The 16490-nt window shown below is 47.4% G+C and overlaps 1 protein-coding gene and 1 non-coding gene across 2 annotated transcripts in view; one reads left to right on the plus strand and one right to left on the minus strand.

The window, feature by feature from the left end:
* Positions 1 to 16490, plus strand: part of rbbp8l (retinoblastoma binding protein 8-like) — a 121722-nt gene that overhangs the window by 96590 nt on the left and 8642 nt on the right. Inside the window, exon 15 of the mRNA XM_078236715.1 lies at positions 3646 to 3726. Coding sequence (XP_078092841.1) covers positions 3646 to 3691 — 46 coding nt within the window. The 3' untranslated portion in view covers positions 3692 to 3726. The remainder of the gene's footprint in view (positions 1 to 3645; positions 3727 to 16490) is intronic.
* trnat-ugu (transfer RNA threonine (anticodon UGU)) lies at positions 115 to 187 on the minus strand. The gene has a single exon. It is a non-coding gene; the product is annotated as a tRNA-Thr (tRNA).

Genomic DNA, 16490 nt, shown 5'->3' on the forward strand with positions numbered 1-16490 from the left:
ATAACATCACCACTAAGTCTCCTGCACTGCAGGGAAAAAAGCCTCAGTCTATCCAGCCTCTCTTTATAACTCAAGCCATCAAGTCCCAGTAGCACCCTAGTAAAAAAATCTAGTAGGCCCCAGTGAGATTTGAACTCACGACCCCTGGTTTACAAGACCAGTGCTCTAACCCCTGAGCTATGGAGCCATTATGACATTTGAAGACATTTTTCCTCATCTCCCTCCAATCCTTCTACCAATCACTTTAAATCCATGCGCCCCCCCCCCCTAATCTCTGAGCTCTCTGCTAAGGGAAATCGGTTCTTCCCATCCTCCTGGTCCAGGCCCCTCACAGCGTCAATCTCTCTAGTTTTTCTCCTACATGGTGGGGGGGACATTTACACCGACAAGTGGCATGCAGTCCACTGACGATCGTGGTCTCTGTAGGCGATATTGCCCTCGGCAGGGGAAGGCAGTTGGCAGAAGTGAGCATAATCCAAAAGCTCAGCTGACAAATAAGAGGGCCCAGAGAAAACTAAGATCAAGAGGATCGTGCCGCCTCTCAGCCCACTGAGCAGCAAGTGCAGCAAAGACTGCCACAGTGCCCAGAAGGTGAAAAACAGTAAAATTGGGAAATAAGAATACTGGTCTGAACTGGTCTTGTGTACTTAAAAATGGAACACCAGTAAAACGGGGAAAGAATACTAGTCCAAACTGTTTTTCCCCTTCTGGGTGTGACTCCTCAGCCACAACAGGTGATGCTTAAACAAAGTTGACCACCACGGCACAAAGCATTGCCTTATAAAGATGGCTGGCCACCATTGCATTAATACAAGATGTTGTCGATGTTGTAACATGGTGGAACTGCCTCACTAATCCAGCTGGTTAAGTAGTAGCTGATTCTGACAGACTAGAAAAGTCCTGGGTTCAATCCTGGTCTTTACTGATGGAACTCATTGCCAGTAGAGTGCAGCAGCAGTGCCGAAGTTGGCTTTGAGCACTCCAGTAATACAAGGACCAAACTCAGCTGGATTTCCTCCTGATTACTGCCCCCTGCTGGAAATTGGATTGCAGGAACAGACAGGCTTCTGAATGGGTTTGGATGTATTGGTCCCTGATGGTAAAATATCCACATTAACACATGGCCACTTGGCAAGGCAACAGAAGATGACTGCTGCCCATAAAACAATACTCCAATGAAAGGTGATGACATATGGAAAGTGAGGAGAGAGGAAGAAATAAAATAGAATTTAAGAGAGATAAAATGGAACAGAACGTTAAAGTTAAACCAATTTTAATTTAACTTTTTTATGTTTGAAACTCAGCAGTGGTTAGCACTGCTGTCTCACAGCGCCAGGGACCCAGGTTCGATTCCCGGCTTGGGTCACTGTCTGTGTGGAGTTTACACGTTCTCCCCATGTCTGCATGGGTTTCCTCCGGGTGCTCCGGTTTCCTCCCACAGTCTGAAAGACGTGCTGGTTGGGTGCATTGGCCGTGCTAAATTCTCCCTCAGTTTACCCGAACCTGCAGTGGAATGTGGCGACTAGGGGATTTTCACAGTAACTTCATTGTAGTGTGCCTACTTTTGACTCTAATAAATAAATAAATTTTATTATTGCTAAAATGCCTCAAGTAATTGCCTGGTAAAACTCTCTCATTCCTTTGTTACCTATTTCAATAAACTCTTGGAGTGGGATTTTCTTGCCTCACACGCCCCAAGACCAGAAATTCCCAGCCGAGGTCAATGGACCTCTGCATGGTCCGCTGAATTTTCTGTCCCGCAACGATTTCCATGGCAGGCGGGACGGGAAAGTTCCTGCCCGTGATCTTTCACCCTCTGTAATATTTAGCTCATCCAAAATTCTGCTGCACCTCTTCCAACTCACACCAAGACTCATTCATCCATTGCTGACCTCCCTTGGCCCTCGGTCTAACAACACCCCAAAATTAAAACTTCTCATCCTTTTGTTCAAATCCAAATATGACCTTGCCCCTCCCCATCTCTGTAAATCCCTCTGGCCCCCAAATCCTCCACGAACACCACACTTCTCCAATTCTGGCCTGTTGCCCACCTGATATCCATCTGACCAACATGAATGCCTTCAGTTGCCCCTAAGCTCTGGAATTGCCTCTCTAAACCTCCCCACCTCCATGCCCTCCTCTGCTCCTTTAAGGCACTCCTTGAAGACCAAGCTTTTGGTGAACTGTCCTAATAATGTGGCTCAGAGTCAAATTTTATTTGATAAAGCTCTATTTTGATTTGACTTCATCTACTATTGTCACAAGTATTAGTATACAGTGAAAAGTATTGTTTCTTGTGCGCTATACAGATAAAGCATACCATTCATAGAGAAGGAAATGAGAGAGTGTGGAGAATGTAGTGTTACAGTCATAGCTAGGGTGTGGAGAAAGATCAAGGTAAGTCCATTCAAAAGTCCGATGGCAGTAGGGAAGAAGCTGTTCTTGAGGTCTTGGGGTCTAGGAAAGAACCTTGAAATGTTTCACTCTGTTAAACCCTCTATATAACGGCATATTGTTATTGCTGACAAGTCACTGGTTACTGCAGTAGGCTGGACAGCTGAATTGTGATGCAGAGTGATGGCAACAGTGTGGGTTCAATTCCCATACCGGCGGAGGTTATTCTTGAAGGCCTGCCTTCTCAACTTTGCCCATTGCCTGAGGTGTGGTGATCCTCAGGTTAAAATCGCCACCAGTCAGCTCTCCTGCTCAAAGGACAGAGCAGCCTATGGTCAGCTGGGATTATGGCAACTTTACCTGATAAATCATGTTTAAATTAATATAACAACTTTTCTCTTATACCACTAGGAAGTGTCTGTGGAATTGAAAAACAAAGTAGTTTGGAAGATGATCCTTTTACTTCTTGTGCTAACATTTAAAGTTAGCATTGAACATGAGTAAAATGTAGGATCACGATTTCCTGGGTTATTTTAATAAAAGTGTTAACCTACTTATTTTAAACAGATGAATATCTTTGTCAAAGTAGTGGAAAGTGGGAGTTCACACAAACACATTATGGGCTTGAACTAACGTTGCAGTATAGCTACAATCCAATAACTGGGAGAGCGTGATAGGAACTCTGGTCTAAATTTAATCCTGGTGGCACACATTCTTGTTGCTGAGGCTGGTGCAGAATTGGAAATTTTCCCAGCAAAATTCGCCCATACAATCTAAGAATATTTATAAAAGTTAATTTAATAAATGGAGGCCAGGTCATTGAGTGTCTTTAAGACAGAGATAGATCGGTTCTTGTTTAATAAGGAGATCAGGGGAAAAGGCAGGAGAATGGGGATGAAAAAATATCAGCCATGATTGAATGGCGGAGCAGACTCGATGGGCTGAGTGGCCTAATTCTGCTCCTATCTCTTATGGTCTTAATACTTTTCTTAGTAAATGGTGCAAAAATTCTGTATTGTTCCTCAATAGAATAATTGGGCAACATAACATCAAGAGATAAAATCAGAGTGCTGTACTCTTAAAAAAATTAAATGGAGATGTTCATTCTTCAGCTTTCTACTGATTTTTTTAATATAGAAAACTGTTGCTGTTTCGAATGAGAGACATCCTGTAGATCTATATATTAATACTCATCAGCCTTTGTTACAATATCCAGTTAGCGTGTTGACAATACATGTTTTATTTTTGTAGTTCAAACCGAGGAGATTTATTACTAAGCAACGGAGCTGAAGATTGAAGACTCTCTGTGAACAGCAGTTAAGACTACCATATGTACGTGACATTTCAAACTGTAGTTCAGTCACACAAACTTCCAATGTATTTTCTGCATGACCTGATCGGCAATCAGCCAAACCCTCTGGTGGCTCAGTAGCTCATTTAGAATTGAACATTTACTGTTAAGAGTAGAAATTAGGTTTGTTTCTTATGATCAGTCATGTTACGTATTAATATCATGAATAGACTAAATTAAAATGTCACATTAGCAGAATTACAATAACTTAGGCGTTACCTGGCCCAGCGCTTAGCTTAAAAAGAAACCTGCCATTTGTAACAGGCATTTTCTTGTTGAGTTGAGTTCATACGATCATAGAATCCCTACAGTGCAGGAAGAGGCATTTCGGCTCCTGGAGTCTGCACCAATAACAATCCCCTATCCCCGTAACCCCACTTATTTACCCCACTAATCCCTCTAACCTACGCATCCCGGGACACTAAGAGGCAATTTAGCATGGTCCATACAACGAACCCGCACATCTTTGGACTGTGGGAGGAAACCAGAGCACCCGGAGGAAAGCCACGCAGACACGGGAAGATCGTGCAAACTCCACACAGATAGTGACCAAAGCTGGGAATTGAACCCGGGCCCCTGGCACTGTGAAGCAGCAGTGCTGACCACCATGCCGCCCAAAATTACTTAATTTCTGAGGAAATGGGGCACTTCCACTTGTGATACTCTGTATTGGTAAAGCATTTGCAGTTGAGCTATACCTCTGTCCCAATTATATGTCTTAACCCTAACCTCTTGTAGTTCCTATTGTTGTACATTCTTCCATTTCCCAACACCAGTTATTCCTACAGCTTCTCCAAATGAGATTGCCAATTTAATGCCAAATTAAAAGTATGTAAGATATGAATGCTCACATACTGGGAACTGGAATGGTTTTCCCTAAGTTCATTTAACCTTACAAAGAACAAAGGGAGGAAATCTTAAGACTATGATTGACCATTATACAAGTCTTATTTTACTTGCGAATTCTTCAACGTCCTCGGGCCTTTCAAATGAACCACTTTCCTTGAGGTGAACAGTTGAGAAAACCCCCTTTTGGACATTTCCCTCTGACCTTTCTTCCTGATCACAAATGGAAAGCCTTCACCTCCACAATCTCATTCCCAGACAGGTCAGCCAGAGTTTATGTGACTGGGCCCAACCACTCTCTGGTGTGATATCCCAGTGCACTAAATCATTCCGTCAACAATTACACAACTTATTCAGCTCTAACTGAAGCAGAGAAGACTGAGGGGCGACCTGATCGAGGTGTACAAGATTATGAGGGATATGGACAGAGTGGATAAGGAGCAGCTGTTCCTCTTAATTGAAGTGTCAGTCAGTATAGAGCATGGGTTCAAGGTGAGGGGCAGGAGGTTTAGGGGGGATGTGAGGAAAAACCTTTTTTAACCAGAGCGTGGTGACGGTCTGGAATGCGCTCCCTGGGAGGGTGGTAGAGGCGGGATGCCTCACATCCTTTAAAAAGTACCTGGATGAGCACATGGCACGTCATAACACTCAAGGCTATGGGCCAAGTGCTGGTAAATGGGATTAGATAGGAGGTCAGGTGTTTCTCGCGTGTCGATGCAGACTCAGTGGACTGAGGGGCCTCTTCTGCACTGTATGATTCTATGATTCTAACTACATTCTTCTCAATTTCTGACTTACCTTCATAAGTGTTCTGAGAAGAGAATCACAATTTATCTCAGGATGTATATCTGCATAACCCACTGGAACTTTTCAGATAACACAAAACCTGGCATTTTATCATCTTCTGGGGTATATTCATTGTAGAGGGTACTGAATAATAGGTGAGGTTTGAACAGAAACGGGAAGCATTAAAAAAAACTACACATGTATCTTGTCTTCATCCGCATTTTTGTTTCTAGTCCTTGTTAGATAGCAATATTTTTAAAGTGTGTTTTAGGTTTTGTAACATTTCAAATGCTAATAAGAGAATCAAGATATAAATGAGGCACCCATTTGGACCGGGAGTAGTGTTAGTGCCGTCCATTCCTGGCACATCGAATCTGTGCGCCTGTTCCAAGTTCAGTGTAAAGATGGTTGATTGCTGTTGGGAATAGGATCTGTATTTCTGTTGTTTCCAATAGTGAGCGGATCCAGCAACATTACACTGAGGTTGGCGCTCAGTTCATAACCTCAAGCTTTGAAAGCTGGTGGTAGCATGTTTTCAAAACCAGTATAAAAGCTGCTTTTAAAGTAATCCCACACTAATAAAGAATCTGATTTCAGTTTTGCATCCGCAAAGAGAATTTTAAAGGATAAACATAGAAAATAGGAAAAGGAAGAGGCCATTCGGTCCTTCAAGCCTCCTCCGCCATTCATTATGGTCATAGCTGATCATGCAACTCAGTAGCCTGATCCAACCTTCCCCCCATATCCTTTGATCCCCTTCGCCTCAAGCGCTATATCAAGTGCTTCTTGAAAACATTCAATGTTTTGGCCTTAACTACTTTCTGTGATAGTGAATTCCATAGGCTGACCACTCTCTGGGTGAAGAAATTTCTCCTCATCTCTGTCCTCAATGGTCTACCCTGTATCCTCAGTCTGTGACCCCTAGTTCTGGACACCCCAACCATCAGGAACATCCTTCTTGCATCCACCATGCCTAGTCCTGTCAAAATTTTATAGGTTTCTATGAGATTGCTCCCCCCCCATTCTTCTGAATTCCAGTAAATACAATCCTAACCGACTCAATCTCTCCTCAGTCCTGCCATCCCAGGAATCAGCCTGGTAAACCTTCTCTGCACTCCCTCTCGAGTAACAACATCCTTCCTCAGATAAGGAGACCAAAACTGCGCACAGTATTCCAGGTGTGGCCTCACCAAGGCTCTGTATAATTGCATCAACAGTAAGAGTTTTAACAACACCAGGTTAAAGTCCAACAGGTTGGGACATGAACCCAAGATCCACTATATACTGTGGGGGTCACACTATCGGTAACCCCCACAGCTTGCCTCCTGGACTTGCAGAATCTCACTGGCTCTCCTGTCTGGAGACAATACACATCACTTTAACCTGTGCTTAATGCCCCCTCCACTCACATTGTCTGTATCTTTAAGACCTGATTAGCTGTAAAGATTCACATTCTAATCAGTATTCTGTAACTTGATTTTGTGTTTCTGTGTCCTGTTTGAGAGTAGATATCCATTCCATCTGACGAAGGAGCAGCGCTCCGAAAGCTAATGGCATTTGCTACCAAATAAACCTGTTGGACTTTAACCTGGTGTTGTTAAAACTCTTACTGTGTTTACCCCAGTCCAACACCGGCATCTCCACATCATAATTGCATCAAGACACCCCTGCTTCTGTACTCAACATAAAGTCATTAAAACCTTCCACTGTTTGGGTTAGGGTTGTTAAAGGGTACATTTAAAGCAATAGCTACAGCATTGTTTTCAGTTAGGCAGTATCTTTGTCTGTTGCCAATTGGAATTCCCCATCTTAGGTACAAATAATGAGAGATCCATTTTTAACTGTTCAACCTTAAATCATTTGAGAGTGCGGATGGATATGCTGCACTCTTTATACATTTAGCTCAACTTGGAGTCGTTGCAAAACAAATTGAAAGTGGATCCTGAGAACATTTCCTTTGACATCAAACCAAGACGTTAGCTGTGATTTTCTGGCGCATATTGTATTGGAGCGGAGAAGGGTCAAAGAATCACAGGTGAGGGGTCTAGCATATTCAGCGCCAGGGCGAAACCACGTCACGCTCCTCCCAGCCATAACCAGATTGGTTTATTTAAATAGGCATTCTGTTTGAGGCTAGGTTCTACCTGCTCCCAGAATTCTCCAACGTTCGGGCTCAGCGGGAACCCGGGGAGAATCTCCACAAACAGAGACCAGATGTGATGGACATGCCAGGTAGGGGCTGGGAGGCCATTGAAGCCCCCAGGGTGGTCAGGGAAATGGCTGGGCAGTGCCACTCTGGCACTCTGGCAAGTGGCAACCTGGCAGTGCCCACTGGCACTCTAGCATTGTCAGGTGAGCACTGCCAGGGTGCCAGGTGGGCACTTGCAGATGACGGAGCAATACCAAGGGGGTTAGTTCTGAGGTGGGTGGGGCCTGAAGTGAGTGGGGCCTGAGTTGGAAGGGGAAGGTCATGGGGAGGGGCAGCATCAAGGAGTTCATGAAGTGGGAGTGTCATGAAGAGGGACCCACTGGGAGGACCCCAATGCCACAATGTTTGCTATCTTTATTGGGGAGGGGATGGGGAAACATTCCTTCTATGAGAGGGGGAGGTGCCTGATGTCCATGAAGGGAGGGAACGGGGTCTTCAATTTCACTTTGAGATCATGGCCCCGATCTCTGTGAAGCCAAGCTTGCTGGAGCATTTAGACCCTACGTCCCTGCATGATGTCATGAAACTCGCCCAGCTGTATTTTATGATGGCGTATGGTAAGATCTGGAGAGAAAACCGGCCTGTTTCTCTGGAAACAAACATGCCATTTTTCTCACCAGAACCAACACTCTGCCAAATTCTGGTACGATCACCCCTTAGTTATTTTTGGGGAAAATTCTACCCATTACTTCTGAATGGTGCCAAATAGTGTGGCACTGCCCCCTGCAGGAGGGCAGAATCCATTTCACAATACTAACACTATAATATCGATCTGATCTAAAATGCCCTACACGATAATGCCCTACACCATAACGCTTACATAATTTTATTTACCGTATTTGTATATAAAACAAGTAAAAATAAGATTTCTGCAGTTTTAACATGAAAACAACAAAGGAATCTCAACTTCTATGGCCTCCAACAATATCCAACATGCATTAAAATGAGGGGATTTTAAGTAAAACTCTTCCTCAAAGGTTTTAGAAGAACGATTACCCATATAAGATAAAAATTCTGAATCAGGATGTCCACCAGTTACCCAGTCAGTTTCATTTTGGTGATATTGTATGGTAGCCATTGCTCTTCCTGTATTGAACTGTTCCATGTGTGAACTATAAGTAGAACAATCAATGTTGGGTGAGGAACCATAGAGAAGCTACCCAAAACATTGAATGTATTCAAGAGGCGGCTGGACATAGCACTTGGGGCGAATGGGATCAAAGGTTAAGGGAGGAAGCAGGATTAGGCTATTGAGTTGGATGATCAGTGATGAATGGTGGAGCAGGCTCGAAGGGCCAAATGGCCTTCTCCTGCTCCTATGTTTCTATGTTTCCAAAGCGCATATATCCAGACACCAATTTCCCGACCCGTTCTCATTACACTCCATGCCCTGACTGTACAAATCACAGCCTCGGGCCAAAAATTGTTGCAATGGCAGGTTTGATGTTGGACAATCTTAATTGGACTTTATGCTTGCCATTGACATCATTTTATTTTTGTCCTGAAAATCGTTGGATTGAAGAATGTCGTGCAGCATTAATAGTGCAACTTCCAAGCATATTCTGGCCCCTACAGCCGAAATCATGGCCGCGATTCTCCCAAAAGTGCTGAATTGGTGGGAGAACTGTTCTAAATCCCGATTGTTTTGTCAGCTTAGCTTCTCACCTGAATCTCCGCACTCTGTGCACTGAAGAGGTCCCAGTCGTGAATATCATAAAACACCCGGGGGGGCCTATTAATGCCAGAGTCTGACAATTCTGGAGCTCTGCACATGCGCAGTGGTCCCAAACTGTCAACCTCCCATTTACTGGCCAGCCTGGGACCACCACAGTGCTGCCCCTCCAGCGCCGCACCCCCCCCCCCCCCCCCCCCCCCCCCCCCCACCCACAGCATGATCGCAGCTCCCACAGCAATTCCCAGGCCAGCCCTGATCCCCCCCCTGTCGCGGAGCGCCCCGATGTCCAGGTCCCACTCCCCAGCAGTGGTGATCCCCTCACCCCGGCAGACCACACCCCCCGGTGACCCCACCCCTGGGGTCAGACTTCCCCCGGAGGCAGCCCCCCCCCCCCCCCCCACCGGCGGACCATCACCCTAGCCCGCCCCAATCGCTGCCCTCCCTCCATCCCAGACCGGTCCTGTCTGCAGAGTGGCAGCAGGACCCCTCCACCCCCACCGATTGCCCCTAGGCACCGCCCACAATAGGCCCCGCCCCCTTGGCACTGCCCCATGCCCAGTGGGCAGTGCCAAGGTGCCCCTTGGGCATTGCCAGGGGCACAGGCTGGCACTGCCAGGGTGCCCATCCCCAGGGGGTACCACTTCCCCAGTGCCCAACCCCTTGGGGGGGCCCCAGTTGCTCTCCCTTCATTCCGGCGGGGTCTCCCGCTAGTTCCCCGAACGTGGGGAGATAGTCTGAACCTCATCAGAATGAAGTACTCCTGGCGGGGTTGGAGATTCAATCGGGACCTAAAAGGTGCCGATAGTTAACTCATATACATGCAGAAAAGATTTAAATGACTTACCTGCCTTCCCGCCGGTTTCCAGTGTGGTCTGGCCGGCGACTGTTCTCCGGCTCTGGGAGAAGTGCATGCATTCCCGGTGCATGCGCAAATCCCTGTTCAAGGCTGGAGACGCGCGTTTCCCACCATGTCCCAACAGAAAAGTTGTGGGTCACAATGGGAGAATTGCGGCCCATATATGCAATTTAATAGTGTCTGTATAATCTGTAGACAATGGGCTAATTTGGGTGTGCAGTCAAGCGTTCATGCTTGTCCTATAGATAAACCTCAGCCGGCTTAATTTCCTGCACGAATTGATGCATGTGTATAACTTCCCCCTGTGTACTCGTTAACATTTATTTAAATTAGTTTTTAGGAATTTTATGTAAGTGTTCAACAGTGAGCCAGCTGAGGACATGCTATAAAATAAATCCCATGTGTTGAGTATTGGTTTGTTTAAATTTTTATTTCTAACTGGAGTTGAAATGATACAGGCTTGAGTGTCAAAATGTCTCAGAAACTCTTATTCATGAAATACTGACTCCAACAAGCAGGTCAAAATGACATGTGTTACACAAAACTGAACTTTGGTGTTGAATAAATTCAAAAACTGTAAAACTGCAGACTGTAAAATGGAATATCACTCTTACTGAAGCAACTGTCTTCTTGCTACACTTTCTGTTATGGCTCCTCAATAGTTAAGCAGCATTGCAAATGGCACAAATGGCTAAATTGCATTTTATTTGCACTATGATGGAAATGTCTTTTCATTGCGTTTTGCTGTGCAGCTAATTCGAGAATTTGTTCTTCCTCCTTCCTTTCGCTACGCTGCATCTCTTTTCCAGTCTTTGTGAAGAGCAGGCATCTGTATTAACTCAACAGCAAAGTTGCTCATTTCTTATTATTTCTTTGGGAGCCTGTCTGTCTCACACATCGCAATGATCGAACTGTGCAATGCTCAGTGGAAAAATGTTTGTAGTACTTGTAAATCAAGAGAGATGTGAAAAATGTTACCGAATAAAATTGTTTCAGTATAAATACAGGTGTCCTCCAGAAAGGCTCAAGTAATCTGTTTTTATTGAATATTTGCACGCAACCTTTACTCCTCTCAGGACTAGACTGGATAGACGCAGGGAGGATATTCCTCCCTGCGTCTATCCAGTGGGGGAGTCCAGACCCAAGGGTCACAGTCTGAGGATTCAGGGTAGACCATTTAGGATGGAGGTGAGGAGATATTTCTTCACCCAAAGAGTGGTGAACCTGTGGAATTCATTACCACAGGAAGTAGTTGATGCCAAAACATTGAATGTATTCAAGAGGCGGCTGGATATAGCACTTTGGGTGAATGGGATCAAAGGTTATGGGGAGAAAGCAGGATTAGGTTATTGAGTTGGATGATCAGCCATGATCTTAATGAATGGTAGGGAAGGCTCGAAGGGCCAAATGGCCTCCTCCTGCTTCTATCTATCCAAGGGACAGCACGGTGGCACAGTGGTTAGCACTGCTGCCTCACAGCACCAGGGACCCAGGTTCGATTCCCGGCTTGGGTCACTGTCTGTGTGGAGTCTACACATTCTCCCCGTGTCTGCATGGGTTTCCTCCGGGTGCTCCGGTTTCCTCCCACAGTCCAAAGATGTGCAGGTTAGGTTGATTGGCCATGCTAAATTGACCCTAGTGTCAGGTGGTTAGTAGGGTAAATAGGGTTATGGGAATTGTGGTCGGTGCAGACTCGATGGGCCGAATGGCCTCCTTCTGCACTGAAGGGGTTCTATGATTCCAAGGAAAACAGCCTTCAGGTTCTGTGTCTACCACGTAAGGTCATCTCCTTCCCTACACTCCGATAAAGGTCTGGCACATGGCACACACTCTGCTGGAATACTTTTCTATGCAATCATTTAACAGTGTTTGCCATGTTATGATCACCAAACAATATGATGGCATGGTGCGCTGCAGCCTTTAGTGTCCTATGCCACTGAGTGCCAGCCTGTAGGCATGTGGCGGTGATTTCCTACCTAAGTCACAGTGTCGTGCAGTGGCACTGGTTGAAGGTTAGACACCACCCCATGGTGAAGGGAAATTACAGGATTGTGTTGCTCTTTCTAATTGACAGAAGAACAACAAAGTCTTGGGAGTGGATTGAGTGGCTGTTAGATTGCTTCAATGATGTGGAGATGCCGGCGTTGGACTGGGGTAAATACAGTAAGAAGTTTAACAACACCAGGTTAAAGTCCAACAGGTTTATTTGGTAGCAAAAGCCACACAAGCTTTCGGAGCTGCAAGGGAAGAAGGGGCTTGCAGCTCCGAAAGCTTGTGTGGCTTTTGCTACCAAATAAACCTGTTGGACTTTAACCTGGTGTTGTTAAACTTCAGATTGCTTCAAGACAGTGCGTAACAAAGTGTTGAGTAAAAGAGAGTTGTTGAATAGAATACTATTCAGCTCCTAAGTGAGAGTCCTGTGATTTATTTTCCAACATGTTTGTCGCAATCTTCCATGAATTTGGCAGAGTGTGAGCTCCGACACGACAAACAATGCCTCCGGCAGTGTTTTTGAACAAATTTTGTACTTCATTAATAATAATTTTTACACCCATGAGAATCATGTCACGCTCAAGGCGTGCTTCCTCTGATTCATCCGCCCCGCCACAAATTAATCACTGCAGTCACAGGAAAGCTCCATATAAATGGCCCGCAGCACTCCCCGGTATTTGTCCCACATCCACCCCAGGGAATGGCAGCCAAGAAATCCATACCTTGCTTTTCGGAGCCAGCCCTCACCAGACTGCTGGATGGTGTGCAGCAGAACCGGGATACACTCACAGATATCATCATAGAATCCCTACAGCACAGAAGGAGGCCATTCGGCCCATCGAGTCTGTACTGACAACAATCCCACCCGACCCCTGTAACCCCACATATTTACCCTGCTGATCCCCCCGGAACTAGGGTCAATTTAGCATGGCCAATCCATCTAACCCGCACATCTTTGGACTGTGGGAGGAAACCAGAGCACCCGGAGGAAACTCACGCAGACACGGGGAGAATGTGCAAACTCCGCATAGACAGTGACCCAAGCCGGGAATCGAACCCGGGTCCCTGGCGCTGTGAGGCAACAATGCTAACCACTGTGCCACCGTGCCACCCCGCCCGCTCCAGAAGAAGACACTCCAGCAGGGTCATCGCCCCCTCCGGGCTTGCAGTGGCAGCCTTTGTGAGTGTCAGCTCACTTCAAAAGAGGACGGGATAGCAGTGTCAGAAGAAGATAAATGATATTCTTCACTCAGCCAGGGTAAGTAAACCACCTCCAGTCTCTCCCTGGACCCCCTCGCACACCCCTCCCACCTCCAACTCTCACCCAGCCACCTCGGGGGTTGCCAACACCAGGAATGAGGTCCTCCTCCCACTATCACTATTCTCCCTTCAGTAGCTGCCATGTTCCTCAAACTCCAACTCCCCCTCAAGTCCCACACCTGCCACACCTCATCACCATCTTCAATCTCACAACTCCCACCTACACCCTCCCTATCTGTGTCATTGGAGGACAAACTCAACCATATCAAGCGTGAGAAAGCACACCCAGCCGGAGCAATGTCAGAGCTCAGAACCGTCATGTCCATCAAGGAGAGACCTTGTGCTGGCCAGGGAGGAGGAAGATCGCACCTGCACTGGTGCTGAAGTGGGGGCAGCAGATAAACGTGAGAATTCTCAAGACATGCAATCATTCCTCAAGCCTCAAGTGAGTAATCACTGTTCCCCCCTTTACCCCCTGTGATACATTAATGCCATCTCCCTTCTCTTGCAGGCAAAGCAGCCAGGCAATCCGGATCATCCTTGCCCCCCCGAACACCACGGACACAAGCAGCTCTGAGGGAGATTTCTCAAACCCTACAGTTGAAGATGCGTCACAGCCGTCACCCACACCTGGCACCAGCGCAGATAATCACTCCTCGGTAGGCAGTAGGCAGCCTTCTGGGTCACTCACTGCTGAGCACCGCACTGCTGAAGATCCACAGCAAGCAGAGGCAGAGACGTCCCAGGGAACCAGCACTCGGAGGGATTCCGGAGGCCAGGACTCTGCTGGGCCCCTGGCTGCTGATGTGCCCCTGGGTCCAGTCGTCCCAGGGCTGAGGGAGCTACAAAGGCAGAGCCGCGAGCATCAGAAAGGGGAGACAACATCCCTCCTTGGACTGCAAGGCTGACTGGAGGAGCCCCACTGCCTTCTGTCTGAGGAGATGGTGCCGTCACTCCAGCGCAAAAAGGCCAACACTGTGAGGGTGAAGACCTTGGCGTAGGAGATGCACTCCATGGTCCGCATCATGGTTCACCTCATGACCTCCATGTCTGAGGGAATTCACGACTGCCTGCAACAGCTGGCAGCGGGGCTTCTGGACCTCGCTGCTGCTGCCCCTCTACCCCATGGGGGAGCACTGGGGCCATCAGACACCCGAAAGGATGAGGATTGTCTGGGGCACAGCCGGGGCCTTCCACCCAGGAGATGCTACACGTGTCCAGCCCATCTGACTGTTCCCTCTCTGTGAGTGACAGACTTCCAGCCCCAAAAGCAGTTCAGGACCGGTAATGTCCAGGTCCACCAGGGGACGCCTGCCAAGGTCATCTCAGACAACATGGCGTGGAAGTCAGCAGCCCTCCACAACCTCAGCCTTGGATCCTGGGGAAGCACCTAGATGTAGTGTGAGTGTAAGGGAGGGTTGGAAGTTATGGGCACCTAGTTGGCACGGGTGAAGGTAGACACAAGTGTAGAAAGGTCACCAGTGCATATAGCTTTAGATTATTCACTTAGTTTACCCACAGAGTCTCCACCTTATAATTGGTGTCGAAAGCACACCCAGCGCTTCACCTCTGCTGAGTGAGAATGGCTGTGCAATGTCTCTCCCGCACTCAAGGAACTATCAACGCTCAGCTGTAGGCAACCCCTCCCCAACCCCCGGAAACCCTCCCCACATTCCCATTCATAGGACATCCCCAGCCCCTTTCGCCCACATGCCTCATCAAGGTTAGAGCACCAGAGGCCAAGTGGCTGTCGAAATGCTGAGGGCTTGCCCAGCTCAGGTGAAAGCTGAAACTGAAAAGCTGAGTGCTTACCCAGGCACCAGCAAGGGTTCACAGGCAGGATGGCAAGAGAGGCCCTCATCATCGCTAGCTTCACCCACTAGGAGGCATGGTCTTCCACAGCTCCAACCTCCATTCGCACCCCCTACCCCCATGGAGCCTTCAACCACCCACCCCCCCACAACACTATCCCCATGGAGCCCAACCCCCCCCCCCCCCCCCCCACCTCAAACACTTGTCCATACTCCCCGACATGGATCTCGTTGACATTACACCAGGGTGATGGGCAAAGGTTGGCTGTGTTAGCTACCTGTGTCATGTCCAGGCAGGAGCGGGATGACAACTCACTGTGCGGCATGCTGTGGTGTTGCCCTGGTGCAATAGAAGTCTGTCTCCGACCTGTTCTCTGACTGCACGCTGGCACCAGGGCCCACATCCGAATGGGGGTCAGGGGTGCCACCGTGCGGCCAAATGCCCTGGGAGTAGGGAATAGGGGGGGGTTAAGGAGAGGCGGGTCTCGGGCCCTGTGGGTGATGAGAATGCCATCCCAGGCTGTATGTGGGCCTACATGGCTGGCGTGGCGTGGGGGATGGGGGGGAGGCAGGCCTCTCTCACGTTGAACGACACTTTGGGTACAGTCGAGGTTCGGAACTCTCTGCGGGAGGACGGTCACAGACAGATGAGTCACAGCTGTGGGGTGCAATAACATTTAATAATGATTATCTAAAGAAACAATTAACATCTCACTAACTCTGGTGCCTGCCCTCACCCGTGTCCTCTTGGTGACCTTATAACGTTTTACTCTTACGTAGCCTAACACTCCATCTCTATGTCCCCCCGGGATGCATATCAGAGGTAGAGGCGGTCAGCTGTGTTTCTGAGCCCTTATCTGGGCTAGTTTCAATGTTCTCAGCTTGGAGCAGCAGATGGCCACTATTTCACAATACCAGAAAGGAGTCCTAAGGGTTTCCAGCACCTCCAGGATTTGATTTCAAACAGATAATAAGTGCGCAAAATCTTGTCCACCGATTCTTGTCAACTTTCACTTCAGGCTCACCTCAACTTCTCTTCAAACCAAACTTTGCTTTTATGCTTTGGATTTTAATGCTGAACTTATTCCTGGGCTCCTCTGCGATTGGGAAGCAAAAATTATTGCCAATTTTGGTGTTGGGTTCAAATAGAAGTCAAGGCTGGGGAATGCAAGCTCAGTTCATTCAAAGCAGAAAGCGATAAAATTACAGACGCGGGAAATCAATAGAAAAACAGGAAATGCAGGAAACATTCAACAGGTCTGTCAGCAGTCGCAGGAGAAGAGCACACAGTTAAAGTTTAGGGTGTAAAC

The sequence above is a fragment of the Mustelus asterias genome, chromosome 20 (assembly GCF_964213995.1).
Source record: "Mustelus asterias chromosome 20, sMusAst1.hap1.1, whole genome shotgun sequence".
NCBI classification, from domain to species: Eukaryota; Metazoa; Chordata; class Chondrichthyes; order Carcharhiniformes; family Triakidae; genus Mustelus; species Mustelus asterias.